This window comes from Hordeum vulgare, chromosome 1H (assembly GCF_904849725.1).
Source record: "Hordeum vulgare subsp. vulgare chromosome 1H, MorexV3_pseudomolecules_assembly, whole genome shotgun sequence".
NCBI lineage: Eukaryota > Viridiplantae > Streptophyta > Magnoliopsida > Poales > Poaceae > Hordeum > Hordeum vulgare.
Genome location: NC_058518.1, coordinates 90,912,572 through 90,936,424, shown reverse-complemented (window position 1 = coordinate 90,936,424; position 23,853 = coordinate 90,912,572). Strand labels below are relative to the sequence as shown.

At 44.9% G+C, this 23,853-nt stretch overlaps 1 protein-coding gene across 1 annotated transcript; it reads right to left on the bottom strand.

Moving 5' to 3' along the window:
• Positions 1-342: 342 nt before the first annotated feature.
• On the bottom strand, positions 343-2,117 carry LOC123407603 (WAT1-related protein At5g64700-like). Its single transcript, XM_045100770.1, has 3 exons — positions 1,836-2,117; positions 1,607-1,669; positions 343-1,514 (listed from the first exon to the last, which is right to left on the bottom strand). Exons 1-3 carry the CDS (start codon positions 2,015-2,017, stop codon positions 605-607), a joined length of 1,155 nt encoding a protein of 384 aa, XP_044956705.1. The 5' UTR covers positions 2,018-2,117; the 3' UTR covers positions 343-604.
• Positions 2,118-23,853: the final 21,736 nt, after the last annotated feature.

Sequence of the window (23,853 nt, the reverse complement as noted above, 5' to 3'; positions counted from 1 at the left end):
ATAACAACACCAATAGCGTAGCAAAGCGCACCCAACCCTTCTAATATAGTACTAATTCAAAAGTTAATTTATTTTTATGTCGATCAAGTGGGCAATATAAAAGCAAAGCTGAATCATCTACTTGGAAATATGAATTTTCATGTCATCTTAGAACTACCCGCTCCCGTTACATACGAGCAATCCTCTGCCACTTGCGTTTCAGCCCTGGGATAACGATGGTTCATACTTTCTCCGTCTCAAAATAACTGTTTCAAGCTTAGTACAATTTTGTATTAGAGCTAGTATAAAGTTGAGACACTTATTTTGGGACGGAGGAAGTATAAAGTTTCTAGTACACATACATTTCCTAGTGCTATGTTTGATTATATGAGTTCTTTTCAAGAAGGAGGATAACCTCCGGCCTTTATGGCCTCTGCATCAAGTGATGCACACGATCATTAGATGAGAAAAATGCTAAACTTAGATGACTGAACTAGTAACATTATGCATTTCATTCGAGAGTCTCTGTCAAACGAAACAACTCATTCGAGAGTCTCTGTGAAACGAAACAGCTCCTCGTGGCCAAACCTGCCCTGCAGGATGCATGCATGGCTGCTGTATCCAGCTACACCTGTGAATCCAGCTTGGTTCTCTTCTCCTCTAGTTTTGCCGCATCGTCCTCTTCCTTGTTCATGGCGCCAGTGTGAACATTGCTACCAACGTATCCTTGTTTCAGGGTGGTTGCTGATGCAGGACCTGCACTAAGCGGCGGCGGCGCCGGCTGCTCCTTGCTCTTCCCCCAGAGCACGCTGTACAGCCCGGCGACCAGCAGCGCCCCGCCGAGGACGCTGCCGAGGTGGACGACCTCGCCGAGGAAGAACGAGGAGCAGAACACGGTGAGCACGAGCCCCACCGGGTTAGACATGGCCAAGAACACGGGGCCTCGCCTCTCGATGCACCACGCCTGGAGGTAGAAGGACACCCCCGTCACCACGAACCCGGAGTAGGCGACGGCGACGAGCCCCACGTCCAGCCGCAGCCTCCACGCGGCCGACATGTCCTCCCCGCTGCCGGCGGTCACGGCCGCAGCCAGCGCCAGCGACTGCACCGTGCTGAGCAGGCACTGCAGCGCCGTGGCCAGCAGCTTGTTGGGGTACTCCTTGAGGAGGCGCGCCTGGAGGACGATCCAGAGGGACCACGTCACGTTGGCCAGGAGCATCAGGAACGTGCCTTTCATCCACTGCCCCTGCTTCCCGCCGGCCGTGGAGGCGGCGCGCGCGTGGAAGGCGCGGTGGTGGTTGAGGGGGCTGAGCGGCGGGCCGGCGTAGAGGGCGATGACGAGGATGCCGGCGACGCAGAGCGCGACGCCGGCGAGCTTCGCCGTGCCCGAAGCGGCGCGGAACTTGATGGCTTCGAGGTGGAGGAGGACGGCGAAGAGGAAGGTGATGACGGGGATGGAGTTGCTCGTGGCTGATGCCACGGTCGCCGAGGTGTACTTGAGGCTGATGTTGTGCAGGTTCATGCTCACCGTGTTCCTACGTACGTAACGTGCAATACATGTTATTTTTGCACGTATAATATACGATGATGTGAATTCAAAGGGAGATCAATGGTGTCGTGTTCTTACCCGAGCAGAGCGTACATGAAGATCTTGGTGAACAGCCACAGTGACATGGGTGGCGCGTTTCTCCTGCAAAATCATTAACATTCATGGACCTATCACTAGTTAAGATGGATCTACTAATTTAATAGGTGCTGGATTGCATCCATGCATGCATAGCCGCTGACTTTTAGCTTCTTAATTATGTCTTAGATCAAGTTATCAGGTAAGTAAATGGTTCGTTGAGTTTGAGTACCTCTCGAGGAGGATGGCGAGGGGTAGCAAGAGAAGAGTAGCGGCTGCCTGGCGGTAGAAGATGAAGACGAAGGTGTTCATGCCACCATCGAAGGCCGCCTTGGAGACAACGTACATGCCGGTGTAGATCACCTGGATCACCATGGCAACAACATACGCCTTCTTCCCTGCATCCGTCGACATGCTGGCTACCTCCTCCTCCTGAGCGGTGGACTCCTGGTCGATCGAGGAGTTTTCAGTGCGTGGTTGAGTTGAGACTTGAGCGACGCAGGAGAGTGCCTTATATAAAGATCGATGGAGAATGCAAGTATGTTGATGTTTCAATGGAAAGTAAGTAATTAGCTAATGGCTTTCTCTCTCTTTTATTTTGGCGATAATGTTAGCATTTTTCTTTATTTCCTTCTGGCGCCAGTATTTTTCTCTGGCATACTCTCGTTCACACATTTTACTCCCTCTGTTCTTAAATATTTATCTTTTTAGACATTTCACTACGGACTGCATATACTCCCTCCGTTCCTAAATATAAGACCTTTTAGAGATTACACCGCGGACTACATACGAAGCAAAATGAATGAATCTATACTCTAAAATTTGTTTATATACATCCGTATGTAGTCCGTAGTAAAATTTCTAAAAGGTCATATATTTAGGAACGGAGGGAGTAGATGTATATAAACATAATTTAAAATATAAGTTCACTCATTTTGCTTCGTATGTAGTCCGTAACTGAATCTAAAAAAATATATTTAGAAACAGAGGGAGTATTTCTTTGTGCAACGAGTAGGAGTAGGATTAATATCTCTCTCGTATTTGTTTTTCCTGTGGGAAAGATTTGATGCGGTTGCATAGCACTTTCGTCAGTGCTTATAGCTCATTTTGGGAACTAGCCAACTAGCCAGTGCTTTACTCATCTTGCTTCTGCCAAAAGGTATGTGATCACTCGCTGTTGATGAGAAGTGTGAGAATATACCGGCTAGTGTGTGTCTTGTAGACAGGATTTTCTCCCCATTAGGGGATGTCCTCCAACACCATCCATCATGCAATGTCCATTGGGATCTCAACCTGTGAACAGTGTCTCCTGTTGCAACTATGCCTTGTTGGTTAGTGGACCTGGTGGCTTCTTGGCAAAATGAAGTACCTAGAAAAAGAAAGAATGTATGTAATACCTTTTTCCTGAAAAATATTTTCTTGGTTCAACACAGAAAAATGAGTTCTTTCAATGCCTTGTTGGTTAGTGGACCAGGTCCACTAACCAACGTCAAGCATTACAAAGCAAAGCTAAGTTAAATAAGAATTGCATCTAGGTCCTTTGTGAGCCAATCCTCTTCTACTTCTAAATGAGACATTGTTATCGCTCCACCGCCAGAGCTGGCCTGACTTTGTTGTCTGCAGTCAGAGCATCTCCAATAGATGATGTATATTTTGATGCTCCAAATTGATGATGGACCAAATTTAAAGCACCAAAAAGTGTTTTTTACATCTTTGAAAAAGGCTCAACTTCAATAGGTGGTTCAAAATGAAGATGTAAAAAAAGGCAACTTCAACAGATGGTCCAAAACGACTACTACTTCATCTCAACATAGTTCAACATCAAATTCAACATAGTTTCCTCGTCGTTGGAGTTGCGGGGAGCGGGCGGGGCATCCGGCGCAGAGTGGAGGTGGACGAAGGTGTACAGTGCGGGCGGAGGCTGGACCAGACGCGGAGGCGGCCGAAGAGGAGGCCGCCGGAGCAGGACGGACGGGGTCGGGGCGGAGGCGGCCGTAGCGGGGCAGGCGGGGTCGGGGCGGAGCAGAGGCGGACGGAGGCGTGCGAAGGCCGGACCAAAGGTGGAGGCAGCCGGAGAGGAGGCGGACGGGGTCGGGACGGAGGCGGCCGGAGCGGGGCGGACGGGGTGTGGGTGGAGCGGAGGCGGACGTGGCGGGGTGGAACCGGTGGCGGGGGACTGTATCTATGGCGGGGCGGTGTCGGTGAGCTGCGGCGGGGCGGTGGCCGAGCGGGGAGCTGCGGCGGGGGCGACGGCGGGGTGACGGCTGGCAGAAGGAAGAAGATGGGGGAATCAAATGAAGAGCAGTTGATGATTGACGCGCGGCCGCGGTTTTTACATCTCCTGCCTCCAGAGATGTGAATTTGCACCGCGAGGTGTTGAAATTTACATCATGAAGGGGCGGTGGTTCAATTTTTCTTACATATGATCCATCTGTTGAATCAGAGTTTTTTGCTCTTCAAAATCCAAAAGTTAGTTATTTTTCTATACTACTAATAAACAAGCAAACAAGAATTTCACAACGCGCACCCCATAAAACGCCCCACAACACACACCAACCAATCAGCACCTCACGACTGGGTGGACTTAGCAATTAGCATTGGGTGACCATACTCCATCGCAGAGGAGAATACCAAACTCCACCCGCATCCTGCACCTGTCTTCGTGATTAGCGCCCACATCCTCTTAACCTCCGTCGCCACCAGCACCATATCTTGCCTGCACGCCGACCTCACCGAAGTGCACCAAAACGTCGCACCATCGCCGTCGCCATTGCCGAGGGGGCAGGATGATGCTGGTGGCCAAGGAGTTCGAGGCGCTGTCACCGCCGGGCGCGGTGGTGGAGGCGGCGCAGCGGAGGTGGGCCCCACCATCCACGGCGAGGGTTTCGTCGAGGGTCGGGTCGCCTGTCGCGGTGGGGGACCTGTGGCTGCGGACGAGGGAAGGGGGGACATGCCCGGGAGTGCGAGCCAGCACGAGAGCCACGAGAGCAACATGGACCTGGCCATGCTCGTCAGCGACTTCCTCGAGGGCGGCGGCGGCGGAGGCGGGACTCGCGCGGCAGCAACGACGGCGAGCCCAGTGGCCTCCACGACCTCGCCCACCTCGCTGACAAGATCTCGGTACGAACCTCGCGGCTCCATCCCGTTCCCCGTCTCCTCTCCTCTGCCCTCCTCTGCTCTGTTCGTGTTGATTTTGCGTTTTGCCTTTGGGGCCAAGGTTTGGTTTCCCCCAAATTTGTGATCAATTCATTAACCATGCAGGTTGGTTAGGTGGTTGGATGCAACTCCATGAAACTGCCCAATTATCAGCGCTTTCCAGTCCCCATGTTAGTTGTAATTGGACAAATCATGTATGACATCATGCTTGTGCCCTTATTCCTGGAGTATTTGCAGTTGTATTCTTTGGTCGTTCATTGCTCAATCAAGTGAGTCTATTCTCTCTTTTCTGACAGCAATTTAAACCTGTCAATAAGAGGAAATATGGCCATGATCCTTTCACTTTTATTTGGTTTGAGGAGAAATGAGTAGTCAGTTTCCAGACTAAATTTGTTTTCTGTTCTACACATAGATGCAGGTGCGACAATTAGCTGCAGCAACTATTGTTCTTTTTCGTTTGCAATCTGCAGTCTAACAATACTTTTGTTAATAGTTGCCAACTAAACGATAATCTACTTGTGCCAAAAGTGAGGATCCAGATATCATGAGTTCATATTGTACAAAATTATTTTTTGTAAGCAATATTCTCTTTTTCTTATTATTTGATATTTTCATATTGATAATAGCTCCTGAATTGATGTTTGATTACCTCTCCCCCTTGGAGAACCATCAGATTTTCATGCATGAACAATAACCACGTGCTTTTATTTTTAGGCATAAGGACTCTAAAATGGATGAAGGAGGAGCTAAAGTTAAATAGCGTACAACAGGCATGTTGCGTATAGAGATTGCAAGGAACCGTGTTCATTTCTTACACTTAAATATCTTAGCTAGCACAACTATTTCATATCATAATACTTAATGGAATCACTTTTCTTAGCACTTCCATGATTTTCATTATGTGAATTCGATTACTATGATGCCAGGTAACTTGACTATTCGGTATCTGTATTTGACATCGGCATCTAATAATTTTATTTCTAAAGTATAGTTTGAAGTTTAATTACACATAGGATGGGTCACTCCGGTTACCATGGAAACTCAAGTATTTTGAGTTTGCTATCTTTTTCCCCTATAGCGTCGTGATATACCTCAGTTGTCATCTAAATATAGTAACTGCTATGGTCATTACTAAGGACTAGATTGATATGTATTCAGAAATGTATCATTTATATTTCTATCATTTTGTGCAATTGCTTTCTCAGTTTAATTGTAGCTCTAAATACTCATGTGAATGTAGAGAAGTTTGGCCTCAAACAAGATAGAATCACAATATGAAGAGTTTAAGGTGAGACATGAAAATTAGGACTACTAACCATAAAGAGGAAGATTGGCAAGGAGATTAGAAGTCCATGCATCAAACCCAATCAGATATAGACATCCTCAAAAGGCTGAGGTAAGTACTTGTACTCTGAATAGACTTGGATAAAAATGAACCGTTTGTTCAATTGATATTATGTTTTTCTAATGGTTGGTCCAGAAAACAGGATTATTAATAATGGGGAGAAGCGCGGGTTCCTACCACCGTTGAGGATGTGGAAGTCTCAGTTCTACTATGCACTGACACGGGTACCGAGTGCATCCGCAACAGGCGGAGACATGAGAGTCGTGCCGTAGCTGGCGAGGATGTGGATGCCGTCGCCATTTCGATCGCTCTATAGAACTAACACTTTTTATATTGCATACTTTACATGTTTCAGATTACACAGTTTATAATTTTTAGAACTGAAAGTTAGATTCCGATTGTTATCTTCACATTAATTCAACATGTTTTCCACTTTAGATCTGTTCTTTCACATTCCCATATTTTTCTTTTACCTTAACCCAAGAGAACTTCCTGAAATCTTTACCATAGTTTTGTGATTTCTAAATGGGTTAGATTTCTTTTTGGTCTGATTGAACCTCACATAACATAGTAAAATGATGAGTAATGGGGTTTGTTTTAAACATGACCTTTCAAGAGGCATAGATCATCATGCTATAGTATTCTATCATTTTTTTTGAAATTTCTAAAATATGAATTCAGAATTCAATACTCATATTAAATTTAATGGGCTGCTTTGATCAAGACGTGCGTTGCACGGGCATGTTTACTATATATATAAACCGTCTATTGAAGATGCTGTCAACAAGTCATTGTGGCCACGGTCCGCTCGAGCATAGCAAGATCCAGTCGCCAACCATGCGTTGATTGTGCTACCTGAAGCAGTCACCTCGGCTCGACTCATGTACATCCTCTCTAGCCTCGTCAATGTTGAAGCAAGGCCCGAGCCAGAACAAAACCCAAAATGTTGTGGCCGCCTCATGGGAGTGCAGGAAGACAACCCTGATAAAACCCTGGACCTCACCACTCAGATTCTTCAAACTTCACTGCAAATAGACTTGAAACATCTAAATCACTATGTGAGAATTGTATAACTATATTACCATTTCAATATGTTCAAACTAGCTAATATATGGCATGGCTGTGATTATAATAATCTCGGTTGTTATACGTTATTGTCTATTTTATCATTTGGCTAACTATGTTTTCTTATTTTCATGGTTATTTTTTATGATAGATTATGATTATACAAGAAGCTTAGAAGAACATAGTTTAGCAACCAATTATTCACGGGAATTCCTCTCATTACTTTCCCTAACCCTAGGCGGCTAGGGCAGACTTTTCCTTCTACACTTCATGGGTGAGCCTATGGATTCGTCTCCCCACTGCCTCCACTCCGCTTACTAGTTTAAGTTAAGGTTTTGTAGTCCTCACGGGTGCGGCGCTCGGGCGGATGGCGGCACTTCTTCTTTGAGTTTTTTTTCAAGTTTCGATCCTCCTCGAGTTGTTTGTTTGAATGAAGATGAGGAAGCACCGATGTAGATTCATGTTGTCTTTTGGGGAAAGTGAGGTTAGGATTTCTCGCCATGTGACGATTTTATGTCAGGTGCTTCAGATCTATGCAGGATTTTAATGACGACGACTGAAGCTCCAGGACGCTGGTCCTTAAGGGAAAATGCATGGATAATTCCCGATTATCATCGACAAGGTCAAGCTGGCTTCGGTAGGGGAATAGGCAACAACAACACGTCGGCGGCTCATCCTGATGGCAGTAGTGGTCGTTCGGCAGTCTATGAATCTCAATGTAAATTTTATTATGTTTGAGATGCTTTGTACTTCCGATGAGTTTCTACAATAGATCTACCCCCCCCCCCCCACCACACACACACACACAAAACATAGTTTAGCAATGAAATGAGCCGGAACCTCAAGCAGATAAAAAAGAATGGAGTACCGCAACTCACTTTGGATAATTATAATTAAGATTGCCTTTGTTCCCACCCCAGGCCATTCTTCCTTTTGTATCTATTTAATGAAACAAATCGGGCAATGTGTCTCTTGGAGACCACGAAGGGTCATCGTCATTTTGTTTAACCAACAAACAAATCAAGCATTAAGACTGCCCACAATGAAAGTAACATAGCTAGTAACATAAGTGTCACCTAAGTAAAAAGTAGGATGTGGCAACTAATAAATGAAAAGAGAGAGAAATTGAGTAACTTAGTGGATATCAAGACAAGATGAGTCTATAGCCTAATAAATGATAGACTCAATGTTATCATGCTACAAAGCGGGCAAATTTACTTTAGGACAAAGTACCCCTATGTTACTATCTATTGTGAAGGTAGAAATTAGACAAATAACATATGTATGTTACTACTCTATGTTACTCTTCATTGTGAGTAGTCTAACAAGGACTCGTGAACTGTAAATATTTAGGCAAACATTTCACGGAACTCCTAGCTTTTCATTAGTTGTTCTCTGCAATGAAAATTGTTTATAGTTGTTGAATCAAAGTAGAGAAATTTCACTCGAGCCATGCATATATATATGTAGCGATGATCTCTGCCATTTTTTTATAGATGTCATATTGCGTTAATTAATCTGAGAACTAATTGTGTCCAAGTGGAGCACCGGTAGACCAGAGAGATCAAGCACACCAAACACCGTGAATTCATGTCATCTTTTGCAATACTAGCTAGCTAGGTATGCGCAAAGCATATTACCGCTTGTTCATTTGTTGGATTCTCTGACATAAATTATGTATATTTCTCCATTTCCTAGTCTCCATCGATATCTTTGGTCCATATCTTTGGAAATGACATGCATGACTGTCAATTCGATTCTCTCTTTCTTGTAGTCTTTCTGTCGTGCTTGTTTTAATCTAAGTACATGTGGTCACTACGTTTTGTTTTCTCAAGAAATCGGTGGTAGTTATGCATTGTAAGGAATTGACACATATACAATTTTCTATGCTCCAACAAAAAGATAACAATAACATTTCTCTTTGCTTATATTCTTTCCCATTCAGGTGAAAAGATGATTCTTATATTGTTGCAAAGGGCGAACAGATGAAATTAAGGAATACTCTACTCTTATTTTGCGAGGACTGAGCAAAAGGATGGAATTAACGAGGAGTAAGACTGGGCAAAGTTACTCTCTGCACATTTATCAAAAATGATTTTCTTCAAAACTTAGATTTTCTTTGAAGGAAAAGTAACTTGAAATGATGGTATGCTTTTCTTTATTTGCGGGCAAAATGACGGTGTTATCGCATCTCTAGCTGATCCCGTATAATGCCGACCTGCAAAAGCCGTTTACAGCTCGTGAAAAACAGGTTTTACGGATCGACGCGGGTGCGGACAAAGGCAGACCCCCGAAAACGGACCCGTATAAAAGCATATTCGTAGAAGATGCTATTATACGGATCGTCAATGCGGGGGCTGCTCTGGCGTCACCGCGTCGACCCGCAAACCGGAAAACCACACAATAAAATATAGTTGAAATTTGACAGTGGAACCGGCAAATGAATTCGAATTTAAACAATGAAGCATAGTTCGCACGCGAAATGAGAGCATAGTTTGAAAGACAAACGCAAAAGGACTTCATGCATCCTCGTTCTACAGTCTTCACCATCGAGTTCATCGCTGCCCCCGAATCCATCGACTCCCCCGAATCCATCGTCTGCACTTGTTCCTGCTCCGGCACCGAAATCATCGGTTTCGATGCCCGAGGAGAAACCATCGCCACCATTGCAACACACAGGCATCCTCCTGTTCAAGATTTCTCTCATTGTCATATCATGCCATTCTTTGCTGATGTCGTCCATGTCATTGCGGTTCAAAGTCATGATCCTATTCTCTTCTACAAGAAGGCCGGCCATGGTTTTGTTCTCAGTGGCACGTGCTTTTCTCTCCTCAACTTCCTCGAGCAATTTCCACCTCTCTTGCTTCTCTCGTGCCTTCTTCTCGGCCAACTCTATCTTTGCATCCAAAGACTTCGCTAGCAATACCTCATTTGATTGCAGCATGGGATCTGTCTTGTTCCGTAAGGTCGATGCTTCGTGTTCCCTTTTGATCTTTTCCTTTGTCTTTTTGTCACCATCGGGCTTGTTCAAGTTTCTTAGGCCATCACCATCTTCATCTTCATCCATTTCTGTAAGTGAACCTCTCTTCGATGGGGATTCTCTGTCAATCAACGCCCATTTATCGCAGCTTTTGAGCAATTTCCAACAATGCTATAGTTTCAAAAATCTTCCTTCGGAAACATCCATGTCTTTGTACCATTGTTGGGTAATTTTTTTTCCTACACAATAAAAACGAAGTGAAACTGATGTAACCATTGTACATTATGCAAACTAATGGAACCATTTGATTGCAATCAACTCACATAGTCGGATTCGACAGTTCCACTTGGAGGAGCATTCTGAACTTGTTCCAAGCAAGCTGCCCAACGGCTACAGGTCGGCTTGATCACGCCCCAACGACCATGGAGTGACCGAAAGGTCCGTGCTGTCATGTTGGGATACTTGGCCATCAATTGGAAGTACTGATCTTCAATTCTTTGCCAATATGTCTTGGCGGTTTGAGACACACCTGTGTAAGGATCCATAGACACCGCACTCCAAGCCTTTATCAACATTTGATCTTCCAAGATCATGTAATTCTTTGATCTGACGCTTTTTTTACCTTGCGATTGCTGATACGTCCCCTCATCTATCTCCTCCACCTCGTCTTCACCACCGTGGTCATCAAAGCAAGCCTCTAATTCATTATAATCGAAACCACCGATCGGGGCTTGATCGATGTTGACTACGTTGGTGGCCAACAAGTGCACACTCGGCAGCGGCATTGTTCGAACCACGGCTACGTCGAGTGAAAGCACATCACGGTGGGCGAATAATCGAAGCAAAAATAAGTGAGAGAAGTTGCATACCTTCCGGACGTTTCATCAAACACCTCGCCTGCGGTGGAATCAGCGCCGTAGGAAGGCACCGTCGGTGAACGTCTCGCCGGGGCAGATGGAGTGGCCGAAGGTTTCTTCGTAGGAACCTTCTTCCGCTTCATGCCCGAAACCGTGTTCATCTTCCCCGCCGGTAGTCGGCCAGATCGCACAGCAGCGGTGGTGCCCGGCGCGCCTTCTCTTTCGGCTGGGCCAGCCGGAATGTCGGCCTACACGACAACGTCGCCTTGTCTCTAGCGGGCTGGCGCGTTGGCGACGGCGGGAGCGGGAGCGGGGGCGCGTTGGCGACGGCGCGGAAAGTTCCCTCGTGCCAAATCTTGTTGAAGGGGCGAGTTCGGGTCGGCTTCCCACCCCGTGACTCTGAAGGTTGAGGGCGAACTTTTGCCGCGCCCCGCAAAAAAATTTATGAGACGGACGCGTTTGCGGGGTCTGGTCTGACAACGTTTTTCGCCCCGATATGTATTTTAACAGTTATTTTACGAGTCGAGGGGTATCACGCTACAAAGCCAGCAAATTTACTTTCGGCATACTTGTCCTGGCTGCGATTATTGTCGCAGCACGCCTCGACTAACTTACTCATGGAAGATTTTAGTTCATAATAGAAAGGTGTATCAGTTCTGGTTAAATAGAGTTGTAGCTGTCACGTCTGAAATGAACCTGCCAATTAGGTCGTCTCTGAGTTCGATCTGACACTACTACAACTAAACCTTTTTTCCTGTTAGAAGGATCGATAATGCATGTACGAATTTTGGAACACAGCAAGCACATTCCCTTCCGATCGTTTTCTCGATCGAGCTTCATCATACGCACGCGTATTATATGTACTCTCTCACAGTGAAAGCTCGCCAAAAATAAAAAGTTGCTCCAAACTGCACCGTTTGTTTTCTATGCAACCAAAAAGATGGGGAGAATAGAAGAAGTACTACAGCCGTTGACACGGAACTGTTTATATATGCAGCATGAAAATGAGTTAAAGCATCCGCTGACCGCTGCCACTAGTAAACAAAAATCCTGTTTGTGGTGGGCCTAGATTAGATATAAACGTTGGCCAGTTTTCCACCCGCCTCGCTTCAATCCATATTAATTGTGCTAGCTCTAGTAGACGTAATACAAAATTATATTAAAACTGCGACAATTAATTTAAATCGGAGGGAGTACCTTCTTTCAGTGGTGGACATAAACCCGTCTCAGATTTGACCTTTCTATGCTGGTAGGTTCCTGCAACTAACCGTCTCATATCTATATATTTTTCTAATCCGCTAAGGCCTTTTTTGATACTAGTGTATTTTAGGGAATTAGTAGGGATTATCCCGGTCAAATTCCTAAGTCCCCATATATTTCATAACAACATTTGGTTCTAGTGTATTTGACATGTTTTATCCCCATATTTCCTGACAAATTCTCAAATTCTAATGCATTTTTCTCAATACCCAATACATTACCCCTACCTAGTGGATTGGGGATAAATGGGGATTTGAAGGGATTGGATGAAGGTTAGGGTTTCATCCAATTCCTGTGGGGATGTCTCCACCAATCTTCTTAAAATCCCTAGTATCAAACAAGGCCTTAGTGGGTTCTTCCATGGCGTCTTGTGTCTTGTGGAGCCCTCTCGCATGTGTTATGCCATATCTCTTTCACACACATAACAACAATTTGACATCTAAAGTGCTTCACAAACAACCCAATAAACCAATTCATCCACATCGTGCAAATGCATCTAAACTCAATTCGTCCATATCCATGGCATACATCATATAACCAACAAGTCAGTACAATATCGATTTCATTCATACGTCATGCATAAACATTAGTCCACCTATATGACAATTAAAATGATTGTAGTGTCGTAAGGAAAGAAGATAAAGACATTACATTCTTGGTTGCATCTTCACCTTTGCAACTAGTTGACATTGATAAAACAAAGCTCAACAATGAACACTCAATTTAAATGGTCTTAGGCTTGCATATAACACTAACTTGTAATTATCGGCCCTAAAATCGAGGCCAATAGTGCAGAAGAGGCCCCTCCCGAGTCGCCCCGCGTGCGACAGGGAGGGCGACCACACCGTCTGGATCTGGGCGGGGTGGAGGGGCGGCAGTACGAGGCCGACGGCGTCCAAGATCTGGATGCGGCGGCGCATCTGGGCCCGGTTGGGCCAGATCTGGGCTCAACGGACCCGCTCGTCCTGGGCTGTCGGTGCTTTGCCGCTCCCGGCAAAGGCGGTGGTGCTGCTTTGCCGCTCTCGGAGATGTGGAGGATGGCAACGCGGCGGCGCTGCAACTGGTGGCTCGAGCGGGGCGGCTACGACGGGGTGAGGTGTCGTGTGGTTTTTGCTGGTCGTGTGTGACTGGTGATTGGCGACGGCAGGCTCTCTGATGCATCAGGGATTCTTGCAAGGGACGTCGGCGGGCTGCAATGGCAATGGGTTTGGTGAGCTCCGGGCAAAAGCCTAGCAAGACCTCGGTTGATGCCGGCGGCGACAACGTCTTTGGACGTCGTTTCCCTCCTTGGAGGCGTCGTCACGTGGAGCCCCTTCACCTCCCTTATCGTCTCAGTCATATTCCGGGTGAAAACCTTAGCTCTGGTCTTGGCCGCAGCGGGCATCGATGCGTTCGATCGCTTCCTCCTTGGGGGTGATGCCTTTGGAGGTCCGGTCCCTTGTCAGCTCTGGTGGCTTTGGAGTTTTTGTCGTCGGCCAGGTGTCTTCGCGGCCTCGGGGCTGGTGTGGAAGTCGGAGCGGCGGCTCCGGAGATTTCCTCTGCGTATGGTGTTGCCTTTTGTCGCTTGGGCAGCAAAACTATCGACTCGACTGGAACGTGGCCTAGGGGCCGGTGTGGATGTCGGAGCAGCGGCTCCGGAGATGGTTGTTGGGTGTCGGCTTCGGTTGCTCGGGTGATGGAGTTGGCGGCTCATTGGATGCAAGGACTCGGGGTCGGTGTGTGTTCTTGTTGGTTGTAAGTCGGAGCGCCGGCTCCGGAATAGGGTTGTAGAGTGTCGATTTCGGTTGTTCGGGCAACGGAGTTGGCGGCTCGGCGGATGCGCGGCCTCGGGGTCGGTGTGTGGGTCGTCTTGTTGTATCGGTTTTCGGTCGATTTTCCTTATTAACTGACCAGTTCTTCTTCTTCTATATGAAAAGGCAGAGCTCCTGCTGGTTCCTCTAAAAAAAATCGAGACCAATGGACTATATATGACAAGATTACAATCCAAACCCATGTAAAATAAAATAAAGAAACCCTGAAATGTTATCCCTTCTCCTCAAAGTCTTTGCCGATGCAACAAAGGCATGTGGTTGAAGGATAACATATATGAGGATTGCATAATATATATCTTTGAGTTGGGCTGCGATCTAATCATATGTAAATAACTGTTCGCACATTTATAATTGACCAAAAGAAAGTAGCATTTGCATTATTGCTCAATATTCTAGTCACAAGAATGACTGCCTATATATGACCAGATAACAAACCAGATAAAGGAAAAACACAAAAACTATGCAATAATGTTATCATTGCACCACGATGCTTTTGTTGTGATGCAACAAATATGCAGTGACCATAATATCAAGGATCACCTAATTTTGTTTTCCTTGACATGGTATGGAATCTAACCATATGTGAACACTCATCAAATTCTATAGCACTACATAAATTGCATATGCTAGTTTTCAGTGTAGTTATTAGTTTGGTAGAAGAACAATTTAGACCTAGCACGGTGTTGACATCAATATATTGAACATTCAATCTCCTAGCGTATCTTGCAACAAACAATGCCCTCTTAGATGATTGGTCACCTTTACATAATCAGGAAAAAAAGATGCACTAAGTGCCCTCATCACACAAACACATCCGATCTAGAAGAAAAATTCATTGAGTGTGTAATCATCTCTGCCAGTAATTCAAGAGAAGAGATCAAGGACGACGAAATCCTTCATTTCCACTGCCCTAGCCGCCTCCGACAGTGATCCTCATCTGGGCTAAATCTTCAAACTTCTTCCTTTTGGTATTCAATTTGTTGTGGATTTATATGTGGATTGTTATAATCAATCATTCCTGCATTTTGAAGATTGCTATATGTGCATGTATGCATTCCTTACTCGCGAATGAAAGCACGTGCTTAAATGCACTCACGCGTACGCTCATATGGGTCTATCACGTAAATCCATCGAAAAGCCTAAGACACACAACACATGTGCAGATCCGTAGACCCAATAGAACAAAATATCCGGTGGACAAAGTTTGCTTAGCCATAAAGCTCTTTACTGCTTTACGGAAATAATGAAATGAAATGGAGAAAGTTGAGGCCGGAGCAGGCATTATTGTAGCCGTACGTACGCCGTGGATCCAGGATCCATCCTATCAAAGTATCAGTCATATATACTAATGTAGTACATGTGTTTGGCACTGTAGCCATAACGAACAATATGAAGCTTATTAGCTTTTTCCATCGGCGAATTGTCTCACGCGAGACGTGCACCGAAGACGGGAGAAAAAGAAGGAAGCGACGACAAAGGAACGAACAAGAAAGGGGATCATAAATAAAGTAACTAAAGCGGCGAGCGCGTATGCCCACAGAAAAGCATGCAATCATAAAGCAATGGCGGAGGTTTCGGCATACGTACATGCGTATCTACCGTACGTGTGTAAAAAGTGTATCGACCACGGATCGACATAGCCAGCTACGCGCGGTACGTTTCACCCCCACACGTATGCATTGCGTGCTGTGATGATCACACGGCTTTAGCTCTTTATTTACGTGGATCACGTACTTGATCTATGATGTGTGTGTCGATCGAGCGAGCCATAGGCAACTAATCAACCAATAATGCATGCACAGCAACACAGGTGCTGATAATGCTGCACGTTTTGTTTGTCCAAGCATGCATGCATGCATGCATGCAGACGTACGGTCAGCTACATCAATGCACATACAGCTTTTCTATACTTAACAACAGGTCCATGACCTTTCAAATCAAAATAAAAGGGAATAGGTGCGTATGTTTTTGAGGTGGACGTACGTACTGGCGGGAAACACATGCATGCCAGTATGCCACATGCCAGTGCGGTGAGTTGCAGCACATGCATCGATAGAGTTAGGCCAACCACAGTTTATGGGTGCGGTGAGTGAAGATTACTCGGCATGATCGAGCTCATGACCATGACGGGAACACTGCTTCCAACATCAACGACGACAGCGAAGTATAGCCCGGCTCCAGGCCATGAGCAAACTCTCCGTCGGCCCCCGCTCGACACGTCCGACGCCTGCGCCCCCTACATGCTCTTAGGCGTCGATAACAAGATCATGGCAGGGACGGACCGATGGGGGTTTCATGGGTGACATCGTGCTCCTTTCTATAAACATCATATACAAATACTTGACAATCGTTCACTAATATTTCGAAGTCCATCTTGGACCTACTCCATCCGATCCTAAATATAAGTCTTTTTAAAAAATTTACTATGAACTACATAAGTTGTATATAGATATATATTTTAAAGTGCAGATTCATTGATTCTGTTTTATATGTAGTTCGTTGTGAAATCTAAAGACCTGTATTTAAAAGGTGGCTGCTATGCATCATCCGGTTGATGCTAGCGAAAAAGAAGCCGCTTTGTGAGCCCTTCGATCAGATGCTTTTCAGCCATGTGATTATTAATCGACCCATTTTCTGTTCTCGTGAATCGCTATTTGGCCGTGCGTTCACACCTCATGGGCCATGGTCCTCGCAGCAGTTAGAAAACTATGTTTACATGTCACGTGTGGTTTCTCATGGGGCTACCTGTATGATTGCTCCACCCTCATTATCCTTTTTGTATCCCATCAGTTGTGGACTTTGAATAATAAAGCAAGTCTCCCCCCTCAAAAAGAAAAAAAGATAACACATCACGTGGGCCAACATTGTTTACATTGTTGCAGTTACATTGTTGTAGCAAATCATATACGAGTGCGGCGTTGCAGAGGCCGGGCTCCAGTGAGCCCGGTATTTAAAAAAAAAGTAATATATATTTAAAAGCTTCGAAAAATACCAATTTGTCTTATACAAATACATATACATGGTAGTTTAGTATGTAAAAAGTTTCATCAAGTAATTTGGCTTTTTGCATTCTACACAAAAAAATAAAAATCTGGCCCAAATACAACAAAAATAAGGCCCATTTTAATCTGTGTATTTGTTTTTTTTATACGCTACATAAAAACATAAACAGTAGTGAAAATTTATACACGTATATTACAAATACGTATCCATGTATATGCTTTTTTTCAGATTTTTCTAGTATGTGAAAATGGTATTTTGGTAAAAAAAATACCGGGCTCACTGGAGCTCGGGTGCCGCTCTGCTTTTTCGATCATATACGTACATTTTTCTTCTTCATGGAGGTGTTTACGCTGCACCTAGTAGCTAGCTAGCAAACCATGTACAAACACATGCAACGATAGCATATGTACAAAACACAGGCAACAACAACAATACACACACGCACATATAGTATTGTTGTGTGGTATTGCTACGCAAGCTATGGTCCATGGAGAAGAAAGGCCTGCGCTATGTGTCGATGGGCTGATCTTTTACAAACATCGACGGAGTCACGAGTCGTTGGATCGGCATGATTGAGTGGCCCAGTGTCGTGGCACCCCTTGCAGACACATGTTGCGACAGTCCTTGCAACATGACAGATGTTATGAAGACCCGTTGCAGCATGGCATATATTGCAAAGACCTTTGCAAGAAGGCGTATGTTGCAAAGCTTTTTTTAGAGCCCCAATGACCACCTCTTAGCAAGCACGACCGAAGAAGGTTGTCGTCGGTATTGCATAACTCCTTCGCAACATGAAGCATGTTGCGAAGCCCTTTGCCAGCCCCGCCCCTTCACAAGTGGCCATTGTGTGCTTTGACGGTCGTGGTGATGCTGCAATGACAGGTCGAGTGCTTCCATGATAATGCGACGATGTGCTTCGACGACCGTGGTGATGCTACAACGACAGGTCGACTATTTCAATGATAATGCGCGGTGTGCGTTGACGGCCATAGTGATGCTGCGATGGCCGAACCACTACTTCGATAATGAGGCGACGACGTGCGTCGGTGGCCATGGTGATGTTGCAATGGCCTCACCACTGCTTCGATGATGATGCAAGATCGTGCTTTGACGACCGCGACAATGTTTCCATGGCAGTTTGGCTGCTTCGATGATGCTACCACAGCATGCTTCAACGGGCACATTGATGTCACGACAGTGTTCATCAAAAGGTCGTGGTTTCCTTCGATGACATCCGTTGATGGAGAAGGTCATGCTACAATGATAGCCCGACTGCTTTGATGATGTTGCAACAACATACTTTGACGACGGTAGCGGGTGCTTGGCAGCTACCGCCACAACATGCTTAAAAGAACAACGATGATGTTGCGATGATGTGCTTCGACGACCGTGATGATGCTGCGACGAAGGTCCCGCTATTTCGATGATGCTGCAAACGTGTGCTTCCTACCCATGGCAGTGATGCGATGTTGGTATGGCTGCTTCAACGATGGTACAACAACAGACTGTGTGCTCATGATGCTGCGATGACATGCTTCGACGATCGCGACGATGACGAAGGCGTTAAGGACACTATTCAAAGCATGCATTTTCTTTTTGTATGCAGGACTCCCAACTAGCACTAGGCAAAAGAAAATGATATAGGTATAAATCCGTGTACTAGAGCTAGCTTGCTCAAAATGTGCGAAGTGTACTACATGTAGCATCCACAGCCATGCAAGTAAAGAGAAAAAATGCATTACGTGAAGGCACGTGCTACGCATGCGTGTGCAAGGTAAACATCAACAACAACGGTCCCACACGGACCCACGAAAACGCTTTGTATCTACTATCTACTACCACTAAAAAAACAAGAGAGGGCAGATCCAAATCTAAATCTGGACCCTCCAATCACTTAATCAACGCTCTAAAATCTTCGTTAACGAAACCAAGGAATCTTCATTAGCACTAATCGCACCTCGCACACCTCGCACGTCGTCTCGCCCGCACACCTTGTCTACGCGTTAACTGGCGACTCGCCCCGCCTGCGTCGGTCGCCGCCCCCTCGCCCCGCTCGTGCCGTTCTCCGCATCTCCCCACACGCTCACAGCGCCGCGCCGGTCTCCGCTCCCTCGCCCCACATGCTTGCCCCACCCACGTTGGTCTCCGCATCGCCCCGCACGCTCGCAGCGCCGCGCTGGTCGAGGCCACCTCTCCTCAGCTTAGTCGCTGCCCCATGGGCACGGTCACAGTCATCGTGGTCGTACGCTTCTCCTCCACTCAACTGCTGCCGCTAGGATGCCCACACGGCCGCGCTTTCCTGGAGCGCAGGTCACGGCCGCCCGCCGCTCGGTGCTGATGCAACAAAAGACCTTCCAACGGTGCCAGAAACACGTGCTGACGGCAGACTATCTTGATTCTCCTCAGCAACGGCACCAGGAATCCTTCTGCTACGGCTACGCCTTTAGGGACTTCCTAGGCAAATATGCAAAGGATTTCCCCGTGGCCTTGGAGCCTTGCGTTGGTGTTCCCTCGAAGCGAAAAGGGTGATGTAGCACAGCGGTGGTAAGTATTTTCCTCAGTTTTGAGAACCAAGGTATCGATGCAGTGAAGGAGTATCACAAGTGCCTGCACAAACATGAAAAGCTTGCTCCCAACGCTATGAAGGGGTTGTCAATCCCTTATAGATCATTTGCCAAGTGAGAACTGAAAGCAACAAAGTAACAAAGCAAAGTAAAAGCAGAGGTGTAAACGATGGGTGTGAATAGACCCGGGGGTCGTAGTGTTTACTAGTGGCTTCTCTCATGAAAGCAAGTAGACGGTGGGTGAACGAATTACTGTCGAGCAATTGATAGAACCACGCAAAGTCCTGACGTCATCTATGGCAATGATTATATCTATAGGCATCACATCCAAAACAAGTAGACCGATACTTTCTGCATCTACTACTATTACTTCACACGTCGACCGCTATTCAGCATGCATCTAGTGTATTAAGTCCAAAAGAACAGAGTAACGCCTTAAGCAAGATGACATGATGTAGATGGACAATCTCATATCTATGACAAATCCCACCTTGTTACCCTTGATGGTAACTACACAATGTGTGCCTTGCTGCCCCTACTGTCACTGGGAAAGGTCACCACACGGTAAGAACCCCAAACCAAGCACTTCTCCCATTGCAAGAATCATAGATCTAGTTGGCCAAACAAAACCCAAGACTCGGAGAGACTTACAAGGATATCAAATCATGCATATTAGAAATCAGCAAAGACTCAAATATATATCATAGATAATCTGATCACAAATCCACAATTCATCGGATCTCGACAAACACACCGCCAAAGAGGATTACATCGGATAGATCTCCATGAAGGTCATGGAGAACTTTGTATTGAAGATCCAAGAGAGAGAAGAAGCCATCTAGCTACTAACTACGGACCCGTAGGTCTGAAGTGAACTACTCACGAGTCATTGGAGGGCGATGATGTTGATGAAGAAGCCCTCCAACTCCAAAGTCCCCTCCGGCAGGGCACTGGGAAGGGTCTCCAGATGAGATCTCGTGGAAACAGGAACTTGCGATGGCGGAACTCCCGATCTAGGTTTCTTTCTGGAGGTTTCTGAATTTATAGAACCATATGGCGGTGGAGTTGCATCAAGTGGGCCCCTGAGGGGCCCACAAGCTTGATTGGCGCGACCTAGGGGGGGTCACGGCGACAGGGCTTATGGCGCCCTCGGTACCCCCTCCGGTATCTTTTTCTTCCAGTATTTTTGATATTTTCCATAAAAAATCATCGCGAAAGAATTATTCCGTTTGGACTCCGTTCCAAAATCAGATATGAAAAGAGTCAAAAACACAGAAAAAACAGGAACTGACGCTTGGCACTGAGTTAATAAGTTAGTCCCAAAAAAGATATAGAAGGTAAACAAAACATCCAAAGTTGACAAGATAACAGCGTGAAACCATCAAAATTATAGATATATACGTTTGAGACGTATCACTTGGCTGCTGGCCTCTCGTGGAACGCGGGTCGTCGATGCCGCTCGCCGCCGCCATCAAGAGGCATCCTTCATCGTGATCTATGGTTTTCTGAATGTTCAATACACATCCTTCATCGTGATCTACTGTTTTCTGAATGTTCGATAAGAAGTTCTCATATCTGTTCTCGGTATACAATAAGTAAGACAAGTTGCAGAGGGAGTTCATCATGTACCGAGACTGGTTGAAGCACGATTCACTAACATGGATGAGGACTGGCCTCCTGGGACGTCCTACAAACAGGAAGTAAAGCCAGAGAGTTGTTGAATGTACAAATGTCAACGAGCACAACAGCTGGTTACGTTGGTCAGTACCTTATTGCACTTGCACTAAGTTGCAGACTGTAAAATCGTGTCCATATAAATTTCCCATATAATATACGTTGGTTAAAATCTTGCAACTAAGAGCCAGCAGATACCCTTGCGGTTTGTAACTTGCAAACATTGGTTATAAGTTGCGCTGCTGACTATCCATATGACCTCGCTAACTTATTTATTTCTCAAACTGATAGGAACTCAAAGTTAACACACTTGCTACAAGACTCACTATATATGCAAAACAAATTCTCCTTGTGCCGGTGTGATTTGAAGCTATTCTTTAGTCTTGGTGATAATGTGTGTAAAGCACTGCAGGTGGAGACTCCAAAACTTTGGTATTTGTTCAAATTAGTCTGAACAAGAATGACGTGGGCGAAACTCTCTGCTCGCTGAACTTTGCAAGCAGAGTGAGGGAATAGAGCTTGGACAGGCAAGGAAACAAGTCGACGTTGGAGATAAGCTGATGGTACTTTGCTCTATTGCCCTCCCTATTAGTTCATGCTTCAGTCCGAGTTTAGCCTCAGATCTTTCAACGTTTATTAAAGTTCCACTTTTGAAGATTTCGTGGTAACTTGCATTAGAGCTTTGCATTTCTATGCTTAAATACCTAACTGCAAATATTGCGTTGGAGATAAAGAAAATGCATTGCCTCATTGCTGACACGAAATCAGAATATTCTTGTTCCTTTTTTTGCAGCAAATGCAACTGAACATGTTAAGAAAAGTCATGTACTGATTCAGATTATTGGATTAGTGCAAAAATATGTTAAGGAGAGTGAAGTTTAAAAATGAGTGCAAGCAAAACTGGTGGTTGTATCTTTGTTTTGTTTTGGTCGCCCTTGAATCGACATTTTCCCCTTTTAAACGAAATGCATTTTTTAGATGCAACTCATTCAAATTGTTAAACTATGAACATTTTTTATACCGATTACACTTTTTATATACCAACTGGTCATTTTTTTCCAATATAGATTACATGCTCAGGTCATTTCTTAGATATTGATCTGCAAGCTTTATATTTTAAAAGATTTCAATTATGATACGTTGTAGCTTACTGATCCGAACTGTTAGACTATGCGTGCCATTTGATGTGTCTTGCAGTTAAGGAAGGATCCAACCTTGTATCCAAGTTTGATCTCCATTTTTTATTTCCTTTTTCTTTTCCTTTTTAACTCTGTTCTCTGGTGTCTCTCCTATCAGGACGCGACTAAGAAGCCAAACCCAACAATATTCTTGAAGGCCTACCAGTTGGTGTGAAGCCTGAAAAGGTTGTCAATTTTGTATCCCAGTATAAAGGCGTGTATCTTTAACTCATTATTTTGTATGTTCCTTTAAACATTTCTAAGTATAGTTGGATTGAATTACTTTTTTGTGCTTTTTCCCACTTGACTGAGGGTTTGGTGTGGTCATTGGGTTCATACGTGCATGGTTGTAAAGCTTCAGGTATTTACATAGGTTGATATGAGAATTTGCTATGAGATGCACCAAGTAAACACATTCAGATTCAGGTATTGCTATGGGCTCAGATAAGGATTTTCTTTCAAATGCACCAACTAAAGCAAATATGATGGAGCCAGAGATTTGATTAATGGTAGAGAGTATTGTAAGGCCAAAGACCCATATATCGTGCCATTAGTTGTCGTGCTTCAAGTTTGGAACGTCGAGTCGACATGGTTTGGAATGTCAGTTTTTTACATCTATCAACGTTGTCTCAGCTCTCTCATCTTTTTTCTCGCTGCAACATATTGTAACATATAACTGACAAGTTGGTAGATGGTTTGAATACCCTGTCAATTGTTTCTAAATCTTCAAGGAATGTTAGTCTTCGTTTGGTTTCCTTGTGCAATGTTTATCATTTTTGTTTCCCTCTATAAATCCTTTATTTTTTGGTACGGTTGGGCCTGTCCATTTTTAGAATCAACATGCACATCATGGTTGTGAATTTGTTTGACTGGAAGGATAATATGATGTTGAAATATAGATTTAACAAGAGGTCATCGAGTGTGAGAGGATGTATAGCTCGGACTTAATATGGTTTCTTGTTTAAGGAAGTCTTGATTTGTTAGTTTTATGTTGCCGCTACAAAATAACCTGTCTTCCTACTAGCTAAATTGAGAGGGGTCAACAAGGCTTCGCAAAATATTGAGTTACCCAGAACAGTGAGAAGGGCAACAAGGTTGCACTTTATTCATATGCTAGAAATCAAGTACATATAGAGGATGTGTGATTCATGAAGATTGGTAATTTAAATTATTTGAACGAATAAGGAATTAGATATTATCCATTTCATGTGAAATTTGAAACTTCCAGTAAATTTATCATAGAATTTAGTATGTTTGATATGTTGGGGAACGTAGCATGGGAAACAAAAAATTTCCTACGCGCATGAAGACCTATCATGGTGATGTCCATCTACGAGAGGGGATTTCCGATCCACGT